A 22162-nucleotide genomic window follows, 5' to 3' on the forward strand; every position below is an offset into this window, starting at 1 on the left:
CCACACCTACATCTTCCGTCCCCTCCTCCACGAGAATTCGGACCCGATGGCAGCCCGAAAGTCTACCGACTTACCCAGACCACGTATAACCATAAGTACGACTGGCAGCGTTGGTACTTGGCTCCAGTGGGCGTCTTTCACACAGTTTATAAAGGGCAGTTCGCAAGGGACAGCCCTGCTCACTAGTAAGTCGAAGAATTTTGCCACCGCCGCATTGTCGACTGTAGCGGCATTGCTTTGAAGTTATTGGGCTCCAGTTGCCTCCCTGCGTCACTCTCGAACCGAAAAACTCCTGCGTGATCTTCCAGTTGTGGTGCGGCATATGGTTTTCAGCGCCTGGTTGTTGCAACACAACATGATCGTGGCGTCGGTGCCGTTGCTGCTGTTCTCCCTATCCGTCGCCTTCATGATAACAACATTCTCGCTCATCGGTAGGCCTGGGCAGTCGCCGTCTGTGCAGCAAGACGCTTCCGTGTTGTGTCATTGACATGCTTCGCAGTCAGGGGTTTTCAAGTGCCGGCGTGCGGCGGCATTCTTCATGATGCGACATTGCCTTCCCCTTTCAGGTATCAAGCCTAAGCGCTTCACTACGGAGTGGATGCTTGCAAACAAGGAGAGAGAACGAGCAGAAAACAGCAACCCAATGACACGGTATCTAGACAGAAGGCGCAAGGTGAGTAGCGAGGAACCGATTATCGTCAGCAGTGACGGTGTGCCTGTTTCTGCGTGGTAGGTTTGATAGAGGGTGATTCAGATCTCGTTCTGTGGTTCCATGTGTTGATATGTTCCCAGGAAAGGGGTTCCAACTGGCTCCCCGAGAAGTACTTGATGACACATCCTTTCTTGTCAGTTAAGGCGGACAAGATCTAGCCGGAGGTTGTTGCCCAAGTAACAAGCTCAGACAAAACTGGTCAGGCAGTATACCGCCTGAGGCTGTGGTTGATTGGGAGCCTCTGTTTGCATGGCTTTCACTGTCCGCTTGGACACCACTGTGGAAATGATGGACCTAGTATAACTTGACCCACCTCGTAAGTCTGTTGCCACACAGAAAATGGGGCGTGGGTGAGCTCCAACCCCAGAGAGTGCAGCCATTTCCCTACCCCGCGGTAAACAGTTGAGGCTCGCGCCGACATGCTAGTTTGAAGCTCTGGATGCGCAGTGCCTATGAGGCAGCGGCCCGTTCCTCCTCGCTCTGAAGATCAATGGCGGGAAAGGGCTGTACCTTTGGTGTTGACTGCAATCTGGGTCGATAAGAGAAAGGATCACCCAAAGATTTGCGCCATGAAATATTTTGGCTTCCATGGTAGAAAGTAGTCTGCTGAGCTGCAAGTACAAACTTGCCGCTTGCTACAGTGGATAGCGGAATAGAAGAGCACACTAGATTGCAGATGACAGGAATGCTTCAGTCTACATAGTGCCTGTTTCCCGACTATGGAGCCCTGTTCTTGCACGTTCACATAGGCATTACTGCTTAGGATTGAGCGGCAGAAGAATCCACTATGGAAAAATAGGGTTGTCGAAGTGAAATATCAGATAAGGATGGGTACATGAGAATAAACCTGGTTACCCCGGGGACACACGGGATCGGGGCAACCGCCCCGCCATAATCGACGGACAGCGAAGGCTACGACGCATAAAGGCATCACAGCTTCAAATGTGGCTTAGTTCAAACTCAAACGCGAACAAACTTTGGGAAACATTGGTTTTATCCAGTTCCCAGCACAACTTTGGTCTTATCAAGTTCCCAGCACCACTTTTTTATCCAGTTCCTAGCACCACTCTCGTTCATGCCCTCTAACGCCGAACGCCAAGGGATGTGCTCGAAGTACGCCTCCTGGTTACCTTCGATATCAGCAGTAAATGTCACCCATCGTCATCAGCTGTTGCGTCAGCTGCATGTTCCTTAATGTGTTCAACGTAAACTGCAAACAGGCAAAGCTAGCACCCGTGTATGACATAGACACAGCGTAAACTCTTGGTAGGTTAGTATGCTGCAACATTAAGCTGAAATGGCGCCGTGGCTTACGCTGATACTGTTCTCGGTCTATGCGCATGTGCAGCTCTTTGAGAGACAACCCGTCGCAGGCGAACCTTGAGGTCCAACGCAGAAGAATCACAAAATTCGACAGAAATCATGCGTGACGAGACCATTAAACCTATACGCTTTCAGAACATTCACAAGAAACGTTTGGACACGTGGGACAACCCACTGGCCTCACCTGAACTTCTTGCCGTTGTTCAACTCGATGTGCACTTCCGATGGGGCATCGTACCTGAAGCAAAAAAACACGAAATGGTTATCCTCTGCGTATACCGACAACGCAAAAAGCTGAGGTGTTACCTTAAAAGTTGTGTGGTAGATGGACTCATTTTGTGCCTACCCTCCTGTCGAAACCTAGAAGCCACGCAGGTCATATCGCCCCACCAAACCTACCCTAAGAATTCGACGCGTGATTGAAGCCCTGGATATTTACTTCGTGTCGTGCTGCTGATCAACATAGAGGCAAGCTGTCGGCATCCTTCAGAAGCCACCCGTCCAGGGTGTAGGCGCACGCGAACCTCCTTCACATGAGCCAAAAGAGACAGTGAAGGGAACAACTGCCACTTCGGCATAATAGAGGGAAGTGGCACCGCTCCGTTACACCGCTGTTCTGGTGCCCGCACGTAACAGACGGAGCAGTACGCCTCCCTGCCTACGTGATTCAACTACCGTCCAGAAGTTGTAACAAATTATTCTCAAGTAAGCAGTATGGAACACGCATACTCTTGGTAGTTATATCGAGGCTGGCAGTGCAGTCCCAATGACTGCCTGGGGCTTCTTTGGGGCTGGGGGTTGTTATTCGTGTGCTGGAGGAAAAGTCCTTATGTCCGAGAAAAATGCTGATTGTTAGCTGATATAAAGCCTTCTGAGAGTCCGTACGGTTTGTTTGGCTCGTTTCTTAGAAGGCTGTCTCCCTAAAAACGGGGCGTGAGCCACATACCGGGGCATCGCTTAGCCAATCGTTCGATTTGGTTGCAGGTGCCATTAGCGTTATTTCCTGCAGCCCATTGTACAGTTAGTATTCTGTCTGGGCGTACTGAGCTGTTTGAGTGCCCAGCACAACGGAAAGGGGGTCCGAGAAATGGCTGACAACCGTAGCGTCGCACGGTCGTAGCCTTCGCCGCTTATAAGACTGACTACACGCTGCTCTCCACCGATGCCAAACCAAATACAAAGCTACGTCATCGCAACTTAGCTGAATACAGACAATCCGGACTATCTGGATGTGCGGTGAAGGGCTGTTGGAGCTGCTGGTCGCTGCACTTGAACGGCAGCGCAGGAGACATGATGTCTCGGGATCTCCTATGCATCGCTCGGTCCTTCAATGCAAGGCAACAGCAAGGAGGCTCATATGGACCGTCAGCGGTTATCAGCCCCCTACGTTTGGCTTATCTCCTTCTCGCTCTATGTTCTTGCGTCGTGGCAATCGACGACATGTCGGAGGTCCTGCCCCTGGAGGGCACTTCTGGACTGGCGACGGGGGCAAACGATGCCGGCTTAACCTCAACAAGAGACAGTGGAGTAGACACTAATTACGTTTTTAAGCCTTCACCTGCATTCTGGAAGCCTCTAGGCAGCTTTCCATCGTCGTCTTTCCCCCCCTACGACTTGGGCTACTATCCGCATAGCCCTCACCGAATTATATATGCTTCGTGCAACAGACAGCCAGAGGGCAAGTATATGATAGAATATGTCGACGCTGCCGTAGGCATGACTGGGTACACGACACTGAGGGTGGTAAGGCAGATTATATTTAACACAGGAGATGCTGTGTGGCATGCGTTTCAGGGCTAGATGCGAAACATGATATTGAAGGACGCCGAGTGTGGAAGTACATCAGCCGCCGAAGGCCCCATGCTTTCCTCTGGATGGGCGATAACGTATACGGTAGCACTCTTTGGTTCAACACAGTTGATCCGCCATTTCCACGCACCCTGTTCCTGCAGCCCCCTACGGCGAACTGTAATTATGACGCAGACTATGCATTTGCATTTACTGCGTACCAAGTTTAGGGTGTGCATATGCTTTTGTTCAGCGGACCACATGCAGCTCCCAACTGCAAGTGATTCAAGGAACTTCTTGTGGAAGCTCTCGGAGGGAAAGATGCCGATTCCTCCGCCGGGCCTCATCGCAGCTTACAACAGCCAGCTTGCTAATACAGAGTACACGGTGAGGATAATTGTACATTTCCTCCACAAGGATAAATGTCGTGAAGAGCAGAGGGAGACGGGCTTACACAGCCCGCCTGTCTTCTGTTCATGGTAGACCTGTTGTTACCTTCGACACCAGTACCGGTTCTCCTTTACTTTCAGGAATTCTTGAGAGAAGTTCCCAGTATTGCGGGGACTTGGGACGACCATGACATGGGCGAAGATAATGCCAACAAAATGTACACATTTAAATATGGTATGCAACCGTTGCTTAGTCGGCCACATTTGCTTACGGCTTTTGACTCTTGGGAGTCCAACCCGCACTATGGGGTCTCCGCTGCACTCATGATTGGTTGTGCTACCTAGAGGTACAATGCAGCGTGAGGCTTGTGTCTGTGGTCCTGCGGAAGAGTCGAAGGAGACCATGCTCAATTTTCTGGGTGTGGACGAGACTGCTGCCATTCGGTCGCTGGATTGGAAGGGCGTGTATTCATCTCACGAAATTTATATTGGCGAAGATCTCAACGTCAAAGTGATCTTTCTTGATTTGCGGTGAGTCGGCTGGTTACGAAAAAGATACTGTAAAGGTTGTTGTCTCCTAAGACTTTGCTTCTCTTCATTCCTCATCATAGAAAGAAAGCCGTTCCGCCCATACGAAATATGCTGTGCATGGGGATGTGCAGCTTTGAAAAAGATAGCTGGTGGCTCATGGACATGGGAGACATGCTGGGAGAGCAGCAGTGGGCATGGCTGCAGCAGGAGCTGCAATTGTCCACAGCAGACGTGAATCTAGTGGTCTCTTCACTGCAGACCTTCGCCAACCACAGGCAAGATGCTACGACTTCAGTCCCTACATGAAAATTGCTTATTTGTGGGAATAAGCGTGCCGAATGCGCACTACGTGGCAACATTTACACCCACGGATGCACTCAGTTGTTTTGTCTTCTGGCTCAGCTGTCATTTGGAGTGGTTGCACTGGGCTATTCATGGGTTGCAGAGCTGTTTTTCTGACAGCTCATGCGCCAAGAATCATGCTTTCTCTTTGCTTGCTTGGTATGCACGCTGGGATAAGGCACATCTGTGCGTTGTATGTGTGCATTTGTCAGATTGGTGACGGAGACTTGGAGTCACTTCCCTTGGGCACGAGAGCGCCTGTATGCATTGCTAGCCGGGTCCGGAGCGAAGACACCGATCATATTATCAGGTGACACGCACTTCGCAGAGTTTGCAGGTACGCGTGAAACTACGACAGATGATAGTAGCGATTTGTCCTTTGCTTGCCTCTTTCCTGGTCGTATATGTAGAAATGTTACCCATGATGCTGTACTATGTGCCGAAGACGTGGTGTACGGCTCTTTGGTGGTTTGCCGCAGCCATGCATTGCCAGCGCCTCCCAGAGAACTGGTGCCTGAATGAGCCAGAGGTCCGAAGCTATTTGACCGCTTTTCACAGTCATATAAGCGGAAGCCTGACTCCATTTCAGCGACTCCGGCAGCTAGCAGACCCGGAAGCTGATGAGTTCACGTTACAAGCACAGAGTGGGCAAATGGAAGGAACCAACGTCAGTAATGATTGCGATTCCTCAGCGCAGTGCTGCACCCTACCGCCCACGCAATCCCAGCTCTTTTGGTGGATTCCTCGCCACCTACCATTCTTTCTGTTAGCGCTTTTCCGCGCGGCAGCGAAGCCAAATGTGTTTGCTCCACGGCAAGACTGGAGGCGTCCACGGGCCCCAGCTTATCTCGGGGCCTTCCCACCACCACCATTTTCTGCTGATCAGCCCCAGCAGGGTGGGCTCCTCAAGGAAGATCGGTCGAGTTTGTATCTCTTCGATATGACGAGCAGCGGATTGGGGCACGGGGTACCCGAGTCAATGTGCCGAGCGGCTCCAGCAATGGTCGAGCTTGCAGCTTACTTCTTGACTGAGGGGATTCCATTCGCGTCTTCCCTCAATGCGGACATAACAGGTATTTTATATTCAGCCTTTCTAGACTTGCTGGATAATGGTAGAAGCAGTTTTTCATGTTATTTGCCACGTCCCTTGCCTGGGTTCGAAACGTTTTCGTTTATGATTCAGGCCCTCGTTTGCTGTACACGGAGCGCAATTTTGGGGAGCTTGAGTTCATCGAGAACCCCCTGCAACTAATTTTGTTTCCAACGACGAACGATCATCTCCGTGATGAAGCAGGGCGCCCAGAATATTTGCCGCAACTGTCCGAGGGCGACGCTCCATCGGGAGTTCAACTTCTTCGTGCCAGAGAAAAGAGCGAAGCAATACGCCGTCTGCACCGTCAGATGCAGAAGAAGCGACCCCTCCACTTGCACCGGCAGCTGACTCACAGCGAAGGCTTAAAGTTTCGCACTCGACTACAAGTATACAAGAAGCAGCGCGAGCACCTCGTCAACGAATTGATCGCGAAGCCAGTGCAGCAGCTCGCTAGTTTGGAACGTATTGCCGCGCTATCACACGACTTTGAAGCCTACACGCAAACACTGCTGGGGGGGAACGCAATACTTTTCTCGCGATTACTCCAGCTGCACTCTGCCCTGCTGTTGATACATGCTTGTGAAGACGAAGGTGCAGGGCATTCGGGGACTCGTTCGCCGTCTCGAAGTAACTTGTTATTCACTTCTTGCAGCATGCTAAACTCTTGGGAGCCCATTTCTCGTCCGTCGGCTGCAAGGTCTTTTACTGATGCAGCTTTCCGGTGGTTGTGGGATCGAATATTTGACTTAACTTCACGTCGAGAGGCATTTAAGAGCGCCCTGCCCTTTGGCGACGCAGCAACGCTGCGCCTCAGTGCTGCAGCTGACAAGTTAGCACGCATGGCTGCAACGGCACGTTCTGCGGGTATTGCTAGGTTGGCAGAGTCAAGGCGCCTGCTTCCGAGCAAACTCATTGGCATCCGTCTGCGTAAACCTGCGTTGTCCCACCTGGAAAGGGCGAAGGGCGGTGGAACAGACAGGCGACTGCTTGTACTAGGTGTTTTCTCTGCAGCAAGCGACAAGCTGCTGCGACAGGCATGCTTGCAGATACAGAGCCCTCGACGCGAACAGCAGCGCGAAGAGATGAATCAGCTTTTTCAGCGTGGACTGGCAAACCACCCTGCTGACCCATTCGCTTTCGCAGCCGTAGGCCCAGAACTTCAAGAGGTGTGTTCTTTGGTAAACATTCCCGCAGTGAAGGTCCACACTAGGCTACCAGCAGAACGTTTTGCAGCACAAGACGTTGCGAATGTTGCTGCAAATCGCGTGGCTAATGCGGTGGCCGACAGTTGGGTGCTGGTGGAGTTACTCGAAACAAAAACGTGGATTCTCTCCAGGACATTCGACGCGGTAACAGGCCGTCTTGCTAAGGAGAAGCTCCTGTCGTCGTTTGGGTCTGAACAGCGACAGCACCAGCCTGGTATTGGCCAATGGACATGTCAGGGCTGGAAAGGTCCCTCCGAAAGTCGAATGTACTTATGTCACCTCTGCATCCTCTGTGCATCGCTTCTTTCTCTCGCAGCCATAATTCTAATTATTATTGCTCTCTTTGTATTCGTTGGCAAGGTAGCTTCGCTAATCGTAGCTTGCCTGGGAAAACTGTGTCGTAGCGCCTGCGGCATCTCCAATAAACACATTTGTGGCAGCTCTGAAAGGCAGCATAAGAAGCCTCTTTTAAGACACAAGGTTTTGTCCCTGAAGGTGGCGGCCCTTGCTGGTGTAACCATGACGATGGAGGCGAGCGCTCTTGCGTGAGCAGAGACTAGGAATGTCTCCTCATTTGTAAGAATCATGAATTTTATTCCAGCTTGGAACCATTCTCGCCTACTTCAATTCCACTTGTAAACCTCGCCTTCGTATAATTTGTCCGGCCGCCGACGGCGGATTCATATTCTGGCATTGCCTGGCCACTTATCCATCATTTCCACGGCTTCAGATTGAAGTTTAACAACACTCCTTGGAAAGCAGTGTAAGACGCATATACGAGTTCGCGATCGATATCCACATAGGTACTGCGTGCACTCCTGGTGCTGCAACCTCACTACAGTCGCATCGTACTTCACTATTGTGTTGGCCAAAGTCACAGGCTCGAACCGCAGCAGAATCGGGGGGGGCAATAAGATGATGGTTCTTCATCCAATTCAACGATGCATTTCATCGTTGAACCATCAATTTCGCTGCCACTCAGCTTGCATGCCAGACCTGCATTTGGCGTAGGCTGCCCTACACAGAAGCAGTTGGCTCTGTGATGTAAGCGACACTGCGTGCTTCAACACGAAAATATTTAAAACGCCTTATGTTGAGAACTATTCAGTTTATAAGAACTCCACACAGGAGAAGCAATGGAACGGCACTGGAGCCCCGGCGCCAAAGCTGTTTCCTTGAAGGGCGAAAAGAGCAGCACAAACTGCTGTTTTTGCTAGTTCTTTGGCACATGCCGGACCTGCTGCTCAGAATCCACACAATTCCTGCGTCGCCTCATTTGATGTCCATATGGACCGTCTCCCCGCAGAACGGGGGAAACTCTAGGAGGCGAGAGGGCAGCACTCAGTATAAGTAAGAACACAGTTCGTAAGCTCCTACGGTCCTGAGTAACTACTGTCTGTATATGGTGAGCGTCGGTTACTTACGCGGACTCTGAGATTGACTGTAGTTACACCAATGAACGTGTACACCTAATAAAGCCTTGTACCTGGACTTCCTGGTCCACACGAATTAATGGTTTCCAGAGCCCTCTCCAGATCCTGCAATGCTTCAAACACTTTCGGAGTTCCCGCGAAGGACAAAACGCGGCGTTCAATCGGATTGAGCCCTTTCAAACCATCAGAAGCAGTCCCACTGGCTAGCCGCCGCATGCAAGCTCCAAATGCCTCGGCGTGGCTTTGTATGCGGTTAAGCTCATCTAAGGCTTGAGAGGCGAATACGGTTTGTCCCTGGTCCTGTAGAGCACTCGTGGCATTATTTTGAGTGGCGCTTGACGCATTAAGCACTTCCCTGGCATTCGGCTCTTCCATACTAGCCAAAAAAGCGGACGATTGCAGCGACAATGGCAGTCCCTGAACGCACAATACAACGAGGCACCGGGCGCACCAACCACCCATCGAGCTCGCTTGCTGATGGCCCTAACTTTGAACGTGCTTTCAGGGACAGATCTAAGTTTACTTTTTCTAGGAAAGTAAAACAAACCTTTGCGTTATCCGTTGGCGGTACAGTAGAGCCTCGAATGGCAGGTACAGCTTGCTCGATGCGCTGTTCAAGTCCCGAAAGTTGAAACCGAAGCTGAAGTCAGATCGAATGCAACAAAATTACCGGTTTGGAGAGGTGGGCAACTGCAAATGAAGGGTCTTTCCGGGCAAAAAAACGTGTGAACTCATTCCTTACTTCTGATATGGACTGTGCAAGCAGATGCCAATTCCGTTCATGAAGAAGAACCATCCGGTCTACCGCCCAAAGCTTTCGCTTCTGTTCTGCCAACTGCTTTGCATCAGCTCCTCCTTCGTCCTTCACCTGCTTCACCCTCACGCTCAGGGCTTCCACGGGGCCCGACAACGCAGATTCAATGTCTGAGGCGACGTCACTCTGCAGGGAAAGCACAACATAACTTATGCTAAAGCCGTCAGCTCTGTCGTAACACTACAGTCACACAGAAAAACCGTGAGTGCAAGCTCAATAATTAAGGATATCCACCAGTCACCACTGGCAGGAGTTCGTCAAAAAGAAGGGCGCTGTAACAGCTGACCCTCAGTATCTGCTGCCAAGACCAGCGGCCTTCCATTTATACTGTAAAATTGCCTTGTGTACCTTCAGCTCTGTAAACCTCTCACGAAGTTCCTGAATATAAAGTTTGTTGTTCTTCTGCATATCCGACGTTGCTGTCGCAACCATTTGGAGGTTGCGCCCGATGCTTTCGACAGAACGCTCTAGTGCACTTAAACGCCGTTCAACAGAGTCTCTCCACCAGTCGTGTCGTCCTGCCGCAAAGTGCCTGTCGTATGCGTGCACTCCGGGCTCTTCTTCGTGTCCATCAACGGGAAGATGCGGTACAAGCAAGGGTTCTCCATCGTCGGATCTACTAAAGGGATTCAGAAGCAGAAAAATCAGTCTGGCACGACGGTTTCAACGATTTACAGCAGGCTCTGTGCCTAGATAGAATGGGCAGTGAGTGAAGATAATGACGGTGGGCTGTAGATTTTCTTCTACGCTGGTAACCGCTAACCGCTAACTGTCTTTAAATGCAACTATATATGCCAGTGCTCACTGGTCCCCTGTCAGTTTGTCGTCCGATCTCGCCCCCCGGTAAAATCGGTTGGCTCCGCCGCCAATGCCTTTGTGCTCTCCTAAAACTGCCTCCTGGATAGCACCGTTATCTCCATTTCCCGTATCTCTCTGCTTTCTCGAACGGCCCCCACTATACTCTTCACTTTCTGAGGTGCATAAGCCCTCTCTCTGCTGTCCATTGCTTCTCTTCCCACCTCTGTCATCAGGATGCTGCTCCCTGTCAAAAGGGCCTACATAATTGTCTCGGAATTGAGCATTGTTGTAATCACCTCTGCGGCCGGCCATCGTGTGGATCGTAGGTCTTCTGCCTGCCTGAACGCCTGGTGGAATTTCATCATGTGAACAGCTGGCAATATCCGTCGACAGTGGAGCTGTCTGCCTGCCAGTTCGCTTCGCCACAGCCACATCTCCTTGATCTCCAGTCAGCACTATATGCCGTTCTATCTCTTGCTTAGCAACGAATCCATCTGCTTGCTGTTCAGTGCCATGCCGCGTTGGCGTGCCTTCGTCGCGTATGAACCCCTTTATGTTCCTTCTAGAAGAAATATCACGACAGAACCACATTTTCCCCACAGAACGATAAGCAAATACGTTTGGATACAAGGGAAACACTTCCGCCTGAATACATATGGAGTAACAATGACCCAGATAGGTCTCCGCACCCTTACCTATAAATCTCCGATTCCTCATTTTCCGCTTCACCTCCAACCAAATTTCCAGTATCAAGTCCAATTCCCCTCCGGGTCCCATATTCCCGAGTTTCGACTGCATGGTGTCCTGCAGGCTCTTCCTGGTCGTCCTAGCGAGCGAGAAGCAAAATGCATCAGCAAAGAAAGCATGAACCAATTCACATGCCTCGACCTCCACTGCCGTCTCCACAAATCAATACTGCTAGGCTCATCATTTGAATAGCCGTACTAACCAAGTTACATGCTTGACTCACTGGTAGACGCCATTCTGTGTCTGCCAATTCAAACTGTACATGGGTACCTTCACGAGCTGCCTTAATCAATGAGCCAAGTTCTACACCCGGAGTTTCTTCACTCAGTCCCGCAACGTGCCTCGTAACGTAATCCTAAGGTAACAGATAGGCGGAGTGAGATAGGAAACTAAATAAGGGCCATTGGACTCTTGAAGATACTCGGAAAAGATGATTCTATGCTTGAAGTACCAAAAAACCCAACTTAGCTCTCTCTGCATAGGTGGGGAAGGAAGTTGTACCTGCGCTGGTTCGATTAGCCCCTGAGGTGTAAAAGCTGTGACGGGTTTTAACACAGGCTTGAAGTACCAGAAGCCGGCATGATGGGCGAGCAGGCATAGCATCATACCACATTCCTCTCCAAGGCTGCTCCTCGGTTTCAACGGAAGCATTCCGAGGCATACCCATTCATAGAATTCGGAGGAGCCTGGGGGAAGCTGACCGCAGGGAAGATGAGGAAAATCTGCATTCTCTTCTAGCCCTAAGCGAGGTACAAGAGCGCTAAGCTGCAGCACACATAAACTAGCAAGCATGATGGGGACATGAACAGCAGATCGCATTGCCATCCGATGGAAGGTTTCTGGGTGTATCCAGTTCCATCCGAGACAAAAGGTCCGACCGGAAACCCATTCAGAACTACCTGCACTGCTTTTGTGCAGATAAAGCCCCTTGCTATAGTATGTTTTTCCATTTGCCTACGAATTCAGCGCTATATTTAACCGCGCGTACCTGGACGGAGCCATCCCCTAGTTGAGCAACCGTGCCACCGGAGTAGATTGCCAAAGTACAGACGATGAAGCTGCACCTCTGAGGGATGTAACGTAAGTCTACAAGGAGCTCCTTATCTTGTTGAAGAAGTCGGACGCTTTTGCCGGCAAGGGTCGGGTTCTTATAAAACACACAGTCTACGTATGTGCCATCGGACTCAAAGAGGAAAGCGTGGACGTCTGAAACACAGCGCCCGCAACGAACCGCAGATTCGATCAACAAGGACGGCAGCAGGGATACACAGCTGCATTGTATACACCGACTTCTTCGCAACAATTTAATGAGCGTGCGTTTTTGTGCTAACACTCGGCCCCAGGACAAGGTAGCGTAGGAGACCGACCAACGTCTAAATTCTTGCTTGAATCGGAGAGCTGTAGTTGCACGCTAACAAACCGCAAGGGCGTTTCTTCGCTGTGATCCACTTGATCCGCTGGCTGGAGGGAGCTGATACCCAGTCCATACACGAACTCGGCGGTTGCGCCGCCCTTCCGCACCATCACCGTCGAGTTGTCTACGCACTGCGGGTTCTAGGCTGATCTTGGAATTCAGGCACTCGCAGAGTGAATCGGTCCCCTTTATTGACATGCGGTGGCGCCAAGGGATCTAGCGCAAGACATCAGGCGTAACAGAAGAAGACAGGTCCTTAGGGGAACACGTAGATTTCTAGGGCACGTATCCACTTCTCTATGCCTTCCTGCAGTCATAAAAACATTTATCATATTTGGAAGTGCTAGTTTTGCTACTTTTGGTGAAAAACAAGGCATCACAGACTGACCGCCAGTATATGGCAGCTGAGGGTGAAGAGGGCGAGGACCCGTGCAGCTTAGGTGACAGCCTCTTGCCACAGCCTGGCTAGTCAATATTATATTTGGAGACCTTTCTGTAAGATCATACAAGCAGTCGTCGATTCACGCTTCTAGGATGCGCCGCGGAAGCGTTCAAGGCTCAAGGCCGCTTGGTGCTGAAAGGCGTCGGTGAGCCACTGAACCACTAGTAGAATGGTTGAAAGTCACATATGACAGTGTTTATCCTATATTTAACAATATTAATCGATATTAATGCATTTTTAATTGTCCCTGCTCTCTCTCCCGATGCCGCTCCAATGGTCAACCGGGCCATACCGAGGCCTGCTGCATACTGCGATCGCCGCTGTCGCCGGCTCGACCAAACTCCCTTCTACACTCACCATAATAGAGTGCCCCCACCTCTTTGAATCGTAATAGCCTCCTACAATATTAATCAGGGATTAGGCAACACCTCCTGTAGGCGTCGCCCACTGTTTTGGAGGATTTCCAGAGAGGAATGCCATCCTGGTGGAGTCGCGCGCAGGAGCAATATAGGAACTACACAACCTTAGCAAATTTCCATCCCTGTTGAAGGTATAGGGCGGATATCATAAAGGGACAAGTGGGCTTATCTTGTCTGTCTGTCCAAATTGTTCCGCAGCAGAGCGACGCCCCTGAAGGAAGCGCCCGCCAAATGCGGAAAAGTCTGCTTGACAAACGCTTGGCAGAGAGAAGTAGGACTTATGTCGGCCCAAATTCACTTTCGTAGGCAGCCAAGGAAACTTGAATTTGTAATTGTATGCACCTTGCAGAGTTTCGGTCACCTTACATGTGCTGGCCGAGCAGCCTTTGGAACCGGCATGGTGGCGTTGTGCCGAACTATCACTGTTTTCAGTGTCTGTTTCTGTGCAGCACAAGAGCACACAAAGTGGCTGAATGTGTAGGGATGGCTCCACTTCTTGTCTCAGCTGAGCAGTGAAGACTGGGCTACCTTCGCCGACTGAATCACATCTTCCCTCACCTTAGCTTGTGATGCAACGGGTGATGGTGGGCACTTTTGTACTGCGGAACCCAGATGACCTGGGGATGAATGCAGTACGTATCAAGGATCCCATTAAACACGCACAAACCCACGAATTTCGCTTCCGAGTAACACTCGTTTGTGCGTTAACGAGTAGCAAGCGTCCATCCAAAAAGACGCAGCCGCTGTGCGGGGAGCTTGCAAGCGCGCTTCTCTACACCCCTTGAGCGACGGCTTTGCTCTTTCTGGAGCCCCGAGAGAAACAGTTGCTTTCTCTTAAAGTCTTCAAGGCACTCAGAGACCCTTTAAAATCACCATTTTTGATTAGGAAAAGCCCTCCTTTCTCACTGATCAAGCGGGACTGTAACTGCTGGTAGCAACTACACTATCTCTTCAGCGTTTTGCTTGCACGAGAAGGGAGAGCTTCGGAACATTGTCGCCCAACGTCCCAATATTGAACAAATGCATTTTTGTAAAATTATGGAACATACTATAAAGTGATACGTCGCTGAACAAGCAGCGATTCTGTTACAGTTCTTTATATTTTCGACAATGGACTTTATTTCTCCACGTGCTCTTTGTGGTGTCTACAGGACATCATCTACCACAGCAGGCATATTACTTTTTGGAGGTCCAGACACGCCATATTTTTACTAGCATACTCCCTGGCAAATCATTAATCTCTCCACTATTTTAAGTAATGCTCCCGTGCATCATATCTGGAAGATTGACAGGCAATTGATAGAATCTATGGCACTGCTGCCAACCTTGTCCGGGGCTGCAGTACACAAAAAGTCTTCACAGGTAATACCAAAGCAAAACAATCCTTCCTTTGGGTCCTTCGGTGCATCATCTCACCTAGTAAAACTCAGGCTCAAAACTGAATGCTTTTGAGGGCAAGATTATTGACCATGACGAGGGCGTGGAGTGTGGTGGACTGTATTCTCTCTGGAAATGCGAGCAGCGACATAGTGGCGGCAGTGAATAAACTGCATCTACCGCAAAAGCAAGGTTGCCTTGCCTAATGAACAACAGCAATACTGGTTGAGTGTTACTACTGATCGAGACCCGCCGAGAAACAGTCTCCCGCTCCTTATGTTTGTCTGCCTGTCCTTCGCCTCCGACTTTATATAAGAATCCATACGTTTACAGATGAATACAGCAACTTGGAGCGGTTCACACATTGCTAGTTCCCACTTTCCCATGAAAAGACCTTCAACGCGGCCGCAATTTATCAACCCAGTATTTGCCGCTTGACGGCTCAACGTTGTCTGCAAGCAGCTCTTACAAAACTGTCTGCAACTCCGCAGCCGTCCCCGCCGTGCTCAGATTCAAGAATACCGATGAGATCTGACGAGACAGGCACTTCTCATAGGCGCCATTTACCAGTCGGAGAGCGTTTGTTTGGGCAACTGTAGTGCGGGCGCACCACAATGGGGAATTTCATTTACAATAGGGAAGTTCTATTACATCGGATAGTACTTTCGTTCCTCTTCTTAGATTGTAATTCGTGCCTCCCAATTAGAAGAATGCATATGCCTCGTCTTAGCTTGTCAATAGGATTACTCACCTGGTTACTCAAGCAGTCGTATGTAGGCTAGAGGCGTACCAACGTCGGCTGCAACACAAGCCAGAACATTGTTCTCGGTCTTTCATTTGAAAACACCTTCTGCGAGTAAGAATATTTTCGCGTGTCTTTTCGCTTGTGAATACGTTCCGGTCCGCTATCACTACTCTTTGGTGGTGTGCTCCATCCACGCTTCGCACTTCACCATCAGATGTTCTCTGAGGAGTTCTATCTCAATTGCCTACGCCTCCTGCCCTTATTTACCTAAATGTTATGTTTTACATACGTTCTCCGTGAAAGATTTAGTTATCGCTTAAAGTAGGCGTTTATCGCACCCTTCAGCAGCCCTGCAGAACCCCACGGCATTACGGCAACGGTTCACAAGGTAATTAACGGCGAGATGCGTATGTCAGAAGGTCACTAGCCTAGTTTGTCACTTTCCATTATGTCAAGGCCGAATTTACTGAAATTAGATCGCGCCCAATTCACCTGAGCGGGAAGGGAGAGTTCACACGCAGTCCGGACTGCCTGAGCACGGCTCCAGCTGGCAGCCGCCGTTTCCAACGTAGGTCACCTTCGCGAGGATTTGGTTAAGGTGTCATGTGAATGCGTTGTCTTTGGAAAAAGAAACGCATTCACATAACACCTTAACCAAATTTTAGAGCATTTTGATGCTTACTTATACACCTTACACTGAAATGTTTCCTAAACGCGGTGAGTGTGAGCGGAAGGAAGCAACTATCGCCACGTACCATGACCACTATGCTAGTTATGCAAGAGCACGCATTTCCGCTCACGTTTGGCAGACTTTTGGGACGTTTTAGCAGCATGTTTGCAGCGCAGACACTCAGGATTCCATTTTAGACAACCAGGAGACGCTAGGCGCTCGAGGCGACGGATAGGCAAGGTGCACTGTCGCTCCGGCGTCGGCAATAGGCGATGGTCGCACTACACAACGTCCCCACCAGTTGAGCGGCAATTGGCTATGGTTGGTCACCAGTTGCACGTGTAAGAGTATCTCACATGTTATGCCACTGAGGCAAAACACAGGTAACTTTGGTCCATTTATAATGGCGGTGTTAACTCGCTTTGCTGCGCTCCTTGCAGCCAGCATCAGTCTTTCTCAGGCATCCGAGACGTGGGGCCAAAATGCAAACGGAACAAAAGCAGCAGAGCTTTCCAATGTTTATCCACAGCTTGGATATCTCGGTGAAGTCGATCCGAACTTAATTCTGCAGCTGCTCAGCGGGCGCATGGCTATCAATGTTGAGGGTGAGCAGATTCCCTTCAGCTCCACAGTGCCATCAACCCCAGCACCCGAAAAGCCTGAAAAGCCAGAAAAGCCTGAAAAGCCAGAAAAGCCTGAAAAGCCAGAAAAGCCTGAAAAGCCAGAAAAGCCTGAAAAGCCAGAAAAACCTGAAGAGCCGGAAAAACCTGAAGAGCCAGAAAAACCTGAAGAGCCAGAAAAGCCAGAAAAGCCCGAGGAGCCTGAGAAGCCTGAGAAGCCAGAAAAACCTGAGAAGCCAGAAAAACCTGAGAAGCCAGAAAAACCTGAGAAACCCGAGAGGCCTTGCAAACCCGAAAAGCCCGAGAAACCCGACAAGCCATGCAAGCCAGAGAAGCCAGAGAAACCCGAGAAACCCTGCAGACCCGAAAAGCCCGAGAAACCCGACAAGCCATGCAAGCCAGAGAAGCCAGAGAAACCCGAGAAGCCTTGCAGACCCGAGAAGCCTGAGAAACCCGAGAAGCCTTGCAAACCCGAGAAGCCTGAGAAGCCTTGCAAACCCGAGAAGCCTGAGAAGCCTTGCAAACCCGAGAAGCCTGAAGAGCCTTGCAAACCCGAGAAGCCTGAGAAACCCGAGGAGCCTTGCAAGCCCGAGAAGCCCGAGAGGCCGCCTCACTCCCCATGCCCACCAAAAAATGATCATCATCACTACCATCACCATCACCATTACATTCACGGCCTTTTCCCCCCTCCGCACCACACCACCACAACTACCTGCAAGCCTTCCACTGCTCCCCCCCCTTGCCACACCACCACAACTACCTGCAAGCCTTCCACTGCTCCAACGTTTGAGTCGGACTCTTACTTCTTAGCTCCAGTCGCTTAAACGGTGACTTGGTCACAGGAAAACAACTGCCATGGAACTAAATGGACAGCCAACATTTCACAGGTTTTTGCAACGGGGCGTTCGGTCCTGAGAAAGGTACCCCCCCCTGCATTGGCTGTGCTTGTCCAACACACGAGCCATTTTCCCCGTCAAGTTTGTATATTGTACAGCGGTACGAACGTTACTCAATTCGGTCCTTCGGGACTTGAAAGGTGTTACACAGGTCCAGGGCTGGTTCGTTAGTGCGTTTCCACTCCAAAGTAATACCCGGAAGTTCAAATATTGCCTAAAGCGCTGGAAACTGTATGCTAACATTCTAAATATTTATCGACTTTATAGTTGGTGCCTCGTGTAGCTTCTGTAGTAGTGAAAGAGCTGCCCGTTCTTTAGTTTGACGAAGCAACAGTGGGTTCTTGGGTACTTCATTCAGACAAGCAAGTGCCGCTCCATTCAGTAAAGGACCCCACCCAGTCCTTAATTTAATATCATCCACAGGGTGTGAGTTGCGCCATCCTGAAGAACTGCCTGCACAATTCTCTACAAGATGGCAGTCAAGAAAATGGGCCCTCCCTGATGCCCAGTGGACAGCCGCAGTGGCCTGGATTGTTGCCTTATAGCCGCAACTCTTCACCTAAATGTTCCACTCAGCTGTTTTCCCTCTGACCTTGGCACATTTGGCTTCCACTCTCTGCCGTGACATTTCCCCGCCTTTCCTTTATATGCAAAACATGCTGTATTAAAGAAATTAGAGGGTGTTAAAGCGGAGATAGCCGAGATTGCCAAGTACAGGAGCAATCTCGCTGCTAGTAGTTTTACAGAGGTGACTTATAGGATTCGGAGCGAGCTGTTTCTCCTTAATGCTTGCGCGTCTACTACAGGGGACTTCTCACTGCAGCAGTTCGTAGTTTGGGCTGTGTCTAGCCAGACACACGTATGTATGTGGACAAGTACTAGTAGAGTAGGAATTCTATTCGAATGTTTGCCACGCTGCAGGCGAACCACCTAGAAAAATGTAAAGATTTTAAGCCTCATTATGTTTACATGAATCACCCTAGTCTTGTGGAATATATGGAGACTTAGATTATTGAGACCCGCTCAAACAGTAACGGCGCCGCTTCAAATATTCATGAACTGAACCCTTTTCAGTGGCTAAATATTCTAGGGCCATAATGAGAACTGCAGTTTGTAAGCGTGTGTTGCTTTTTGCAACCCATGTATATCATGCTCCACAATACCTTTAAATTAATGGGTTCTGCACATCTCTTGCGTGCCTATTAAGCCTATACGTAACGGCCACACGGATGCATCTGACCCTGATGAACAGAAGCGACTCGAGCTTTGTTTCCGACCGTTGTTAATGGAACAGAGTGTGACAGCTGCTTTGTTTCACATCATGTCATGGTGATCCCTTAAATGCTTCGGAAATAATTGCAACGTGTTCGTAGACAACCAGTTTTGGGTTAGGAACTTGGTTGACGGCCGAGTTCATCCCTGCTTCGGCGCTTGCCGAAGCCTTAGATGTCGACCGTGAAGATTAAAGGAGGCTGGCTGTTTAGGTGCTGCCCAGTGCCTTGGTATCCCTAGGGGTAAACAGCCCTCCGGCATATCTGTCAACATGTGTACCCACGCGAAGATACCATCCTGCAAACAACGAATAATCGAAACTGCGCTTAAGGGCACCAGGGGACCCATGTGAGGCTTATCCCTACACACTGTGCACGCAATAACCTAAGACAATGGCAGTGAACGTGCGACGCCAATCCCACGATTATGACATGATTATGAGATGACGCCGAGTGCTTGATTGTCTGAGCCGAAACAGAGCGTTGCTTACGCTCAACAATTTACTACCGAAAATGGTGAAGGCGCCAGCGGATACACTCTTGTTTCGCCAGTAAAAGAGCGATTTAGCCTCCATATTTTGAAGGGATATCCGAAAGTTCGCTTTGATAATCATTGCCTGGTGTGCGCAGCAGAATTGTGAAAGTGTTTCTTTTAGTTTCTCCTCAAGCCCTGGACGGACACCTTATCGGCACCGTCTCTGGAATTTCACTAAGTAGTACTGCTCGTTCAACTGAAAAGACCTCCAAGAAGAATCCACATCATGTATTGTATTTTACGAAATGCGAAGGTCGGGCGCTACTCCTATTCTTCACGTTCACTGCTGTTAATTGCCTATCCCCCCCAATGACACTGCAAACAAAATTATAATGCGTTGCACCTTTTTGATATAGGCGTACCGCTTCTGTTTCGAGCACAGAATATGTAAGGCAGCGCAGTTCGTGGAGTTGAAACTGCACTCCTGCACAATAAATATCGCAGGAGGGAAGTCTGAAGGCCAATTGACGGCAAAATCCAGTCACACATATTCAGCACAATTGATACCTAAAGCTATGCTGTTGATCTCCTCGTATTTGTTACAATTACGGGCGCAATGACACAANACAAGCTGCGACCGCAGCCGTTGCCGTAACCAGGTGCTGGCGGGGGCGCCGCATGTGCAAAAATGCAACTCACGTTCGTACTCTATTTTCAGGGAACTTCCGTTTAATTCCATATTTCAGGTTTACAGAAGATAGGCAAGGCTTCAAACCCACACGCGGCGCGCAGTTTCGCCGTGCGCGGTGCACGCCGCCGTCGTGTCGCCGTCTCCCGTTTCTCCCGCCACGCCAGCGCAAACGATAGGTATTCTGAGCCGTTAGCCATTCGGGCAGTATTTTTGCGTTGCAACACTTTATTTTAAGCATACTGCAAGTACTCGTTGATATTGGCAGGACTACAGCGGGTCTTCCGTTCCTCTGAGTGCATCTTCCCGTCCTCTGGATTCGCGAACGGACTTCATCGACAGTCAGCCAGTTAGTCATCTCCGTCGCAGTGCATCTTCACAACTTAAGCCTGCCTGAAGCTTATTTTGTGTGTGATACATGCTGCTGTTACGTCTACGCTCATACCAGCCAGCCCGTCACCGCGAACTCATCCGTCGTGTGGTACGGCCGACGAAGCATACCCGGTGCCTATATCATAGTCCCGCAACATCTGTTCATTCCCCACCACCGTTGTCTCAGCAGAATGCAGTTAAGAATAGTCCCCTGGAGCCTTGCGAGTCAACAGGAATGGAAAATATGTAGAAGTAGCCCGGCTGAAAGCAGGTAATTTTCGAGCTTGAAGGTCAGCGGCTGCATTGATCTGAATGTCTTCGATTGCGAGCTGAAGCCCATTCGCAACATAGGATGGGATGACAACTGGTCCCCCCCCACTCCGAAGGAGGCTTCATCTCCTGATTTCGCTCAGCAGGAAACCCTGTAATTTCCCTATTAGTCTCAGGAGCAGCGTCACTTTCATGCATCGTCTTAGCCATATCTATTACACTCTCCCATGCATGCTTTGTAACGTAAACAGTTCATGCCTCTTTAGCCTCCTGCGCGCGCAGCAGGCCTCCACCGGTTTGGTTCGAATGTTTTTGAGGCGTTATTCGGAGCTCAGCCGATGGTGGTCAGCCAGGCTACCGATGGGACATCCAAGTAGCCTAGTAGCTTTAGAGGGCAGTTGCGTGCTTGTCTGCAACTTAGGAATATCTCTTGGAGATAAATACGCCCAACCGACCGGGGGTAACTTCACCTAGCATGTAGGGGCAACTGTGTGCACAATGCTCCGTTACAGGTGGGCGCAGCTTTCAATCTCATGACCAGCAAGCCAGACTACAACTCGTTAAACCCTGGCGTTCGTTCTGGGAAAATATATTCCACAACACATGTTGGTTGCGTCGTCCTTTTCGCAAGGAACGCACCAGTAGCTGGCCACATTGCAGTTAGCCCACAGCAACAATGGCTTAGCCAGAAACGGATTATCTGCAAAGTTACTCGGCACCTTCCTGCATACATCCATGACCAATGCTGGCTGGAAAACAATGCGCCAAGAACCATGTTCTATCTTTTTCACCTGTCGTTGCATCCACTTTGAATTGTGCCTGCATGCCTTTGCAGTTCCCCAGTGCCGGCTGTCAACGTTGACTCCGACAAATTTGCGGATTACTAGCATGCACTCCACGGGTATTGCTAGTTCAACTGATGCGTCACGCAGTTGGACCCATCGGCGTTTTGCTTCATAGCTGCGAACCAGTATACGGCTGATCTAATGACGCGCACATCTGCTGTGTAGCGCCGTCTATCCTCATCCGACAACGATACAAGAAGGGTTCAGCACCGCAGCACAACAGGCATGGCGCCACCATCTAAGCACTTCTTGCTGTCCCCGTGGGGTCAGTGGACAAATCGTACGTGCGCGTTTGTTTGACAACAGCGGTGGCAGCGAGGTGCAGACGACTCCGTCCAGCAGGACGACGCCCTCAATCGCCCGGCGCATTTGCTATCATTCCTACACTGCTCTGCATCTACGCTACTGACCGCTAGTGCAACCGCCGCGCTGTGACCAGTCAGGCAGCTGCCAACAACGCACCGAAGCCTTGCTGGCACTGTG

At 50.2% G+C, this 22162-nt stretch overlaps 6 protein-coding genes across 6 annotated transcripts; 4 read left to right on the top strand and 2 right to left on the bottom strand.

Annotated features, from left to right (window-relative positions):
* Window positions 1-322: 322 nt before the first annotated feature.
* Window positions 323-870, top strand: EMH_0034010 (Chromosome II, complete genome, related; the record flags this gene model as incomplete). The annotated part of the gene is made up of 3 exons (XM_038022550.1): window positions 323-431; window positions 567-673; window positions 793-870. The coding sequence occupies 3 exons, from the start codon at window positions 323-325 to the stop codon at window positions 868-870; spliced, it is 294 nt and encodes a 97-aa protein (XP_037878404.1).
* An 835-nt stretch (window positions 871-1705) lies between these two features.
* Window positions 1706-2518, bottom strand: EMH_0034140 (uncharacterized protein; the record flags this gene model as incomplete). Its single annotated transcript, XM_038022551.1, has 4 exons — window positions 1706-1842; window positions 2027-2091; window positions 2220-2273; window positions 2475-2518. 4 exons carry the CDS (start codon window positions 2516-2518, stop codon window positions 1706-1708), a joined length of 300 nt encoding a protein of 99 aa, XP_037878405.1.
* An 847-nt stretch (window positions 2519-3365) lies between these two features.
* On the top strand, window positions 3366-5049 carry EMH_0034250 (uncharacterized protein; the record flags this gene model as incomplete). The annotated part of the gene is made up of 6 exons (XM_038022552.1): window positions 3366-3399; window positions 3830-3928; window positions 4077-4210; window positions 4354-4430; window positions 4558-4743; window positions 4875-5049. 6 exons carry the CDS (start codon window positions 3366-3368, stop codon window positions 5047-5049), a joined length of 705 nt encoding a protein of 234 aa, XP_037878406.1.
* A 1015-nt stretch (window positions 5050-6064) lies between these two features.
* On the top strand, window positions 6065-7932 carry EMH_0034360 (uncharacterized protein; the record flags this gene model as incomplete). Its single annotated transcript, XM_038022553.1, has 2 exons — window positions 6065-6158; window positions 6269-7932. 2 exons carry the CDS (start codon window positions 6065-6067, stop codon window positions 7930-7932), a joined length of 1758 nt encoding a protein of 585 aa, XP_037878407.1.
* A 723-nt stretch (window positions 7933-8655) lies between these two features.
* EMH_0034470 (uncharacterized protein) lies at window positions 8656-12699 on the bottom strand (the record flags this gene model as incomplete). Its single annotated transcript, XM_038022554.1, has 11 exons — window positions 8656-8702; window positions 8870-9233; window positions 9364-9456; window positions 9559-9756; window positions 9979-10246; window positions 10436-10990; window positions 11124-11254; window positions 11399-11530; window positions 11839-11940; window positions 12164-12381; window positions 12543-12699. 11 exons carry the CDS (start codon window positions 12697-12699, stop codon window positions 8656-8658), a joined length of 2265 nt encoding a protein of 754 aa, XP_037878408.1.
* A 3547-nt stretch (window positions 12700-16246) lies between these two features.
* EMH_0034580 (uncharacterized protein) lies at window positions 16247-17686 on the top strand (the record flags this gene model as incomplete). The annotated part of the gene is made up of 2 exons (XM_038022555.1): window positions 16247-16289; window positions 16683-17686. 2 exons carry the CDS (start codon window positions 16247-16249, stop codon window positions 17684-17686), a joined length of 1047 nt encoding a protein of 348 aa, XP_037878409.1.
* Window positions 17687-22162: the final 4476 nt, after the last annotated feature.

This window comes from Eimeria mitis, genomic scaffold, assembly GCF_000499745.2.
Source record: "Eimeria mitis Houghton genomic scaffold, Emh_scaff32, whole genome shotgun sequence".
Lineage (NCBI taxonomy): Eukaryota > Apicomplexa > Conoidasida > Eucoccidiorida > Eimeriidae > Eimeria > Eimeria mitis.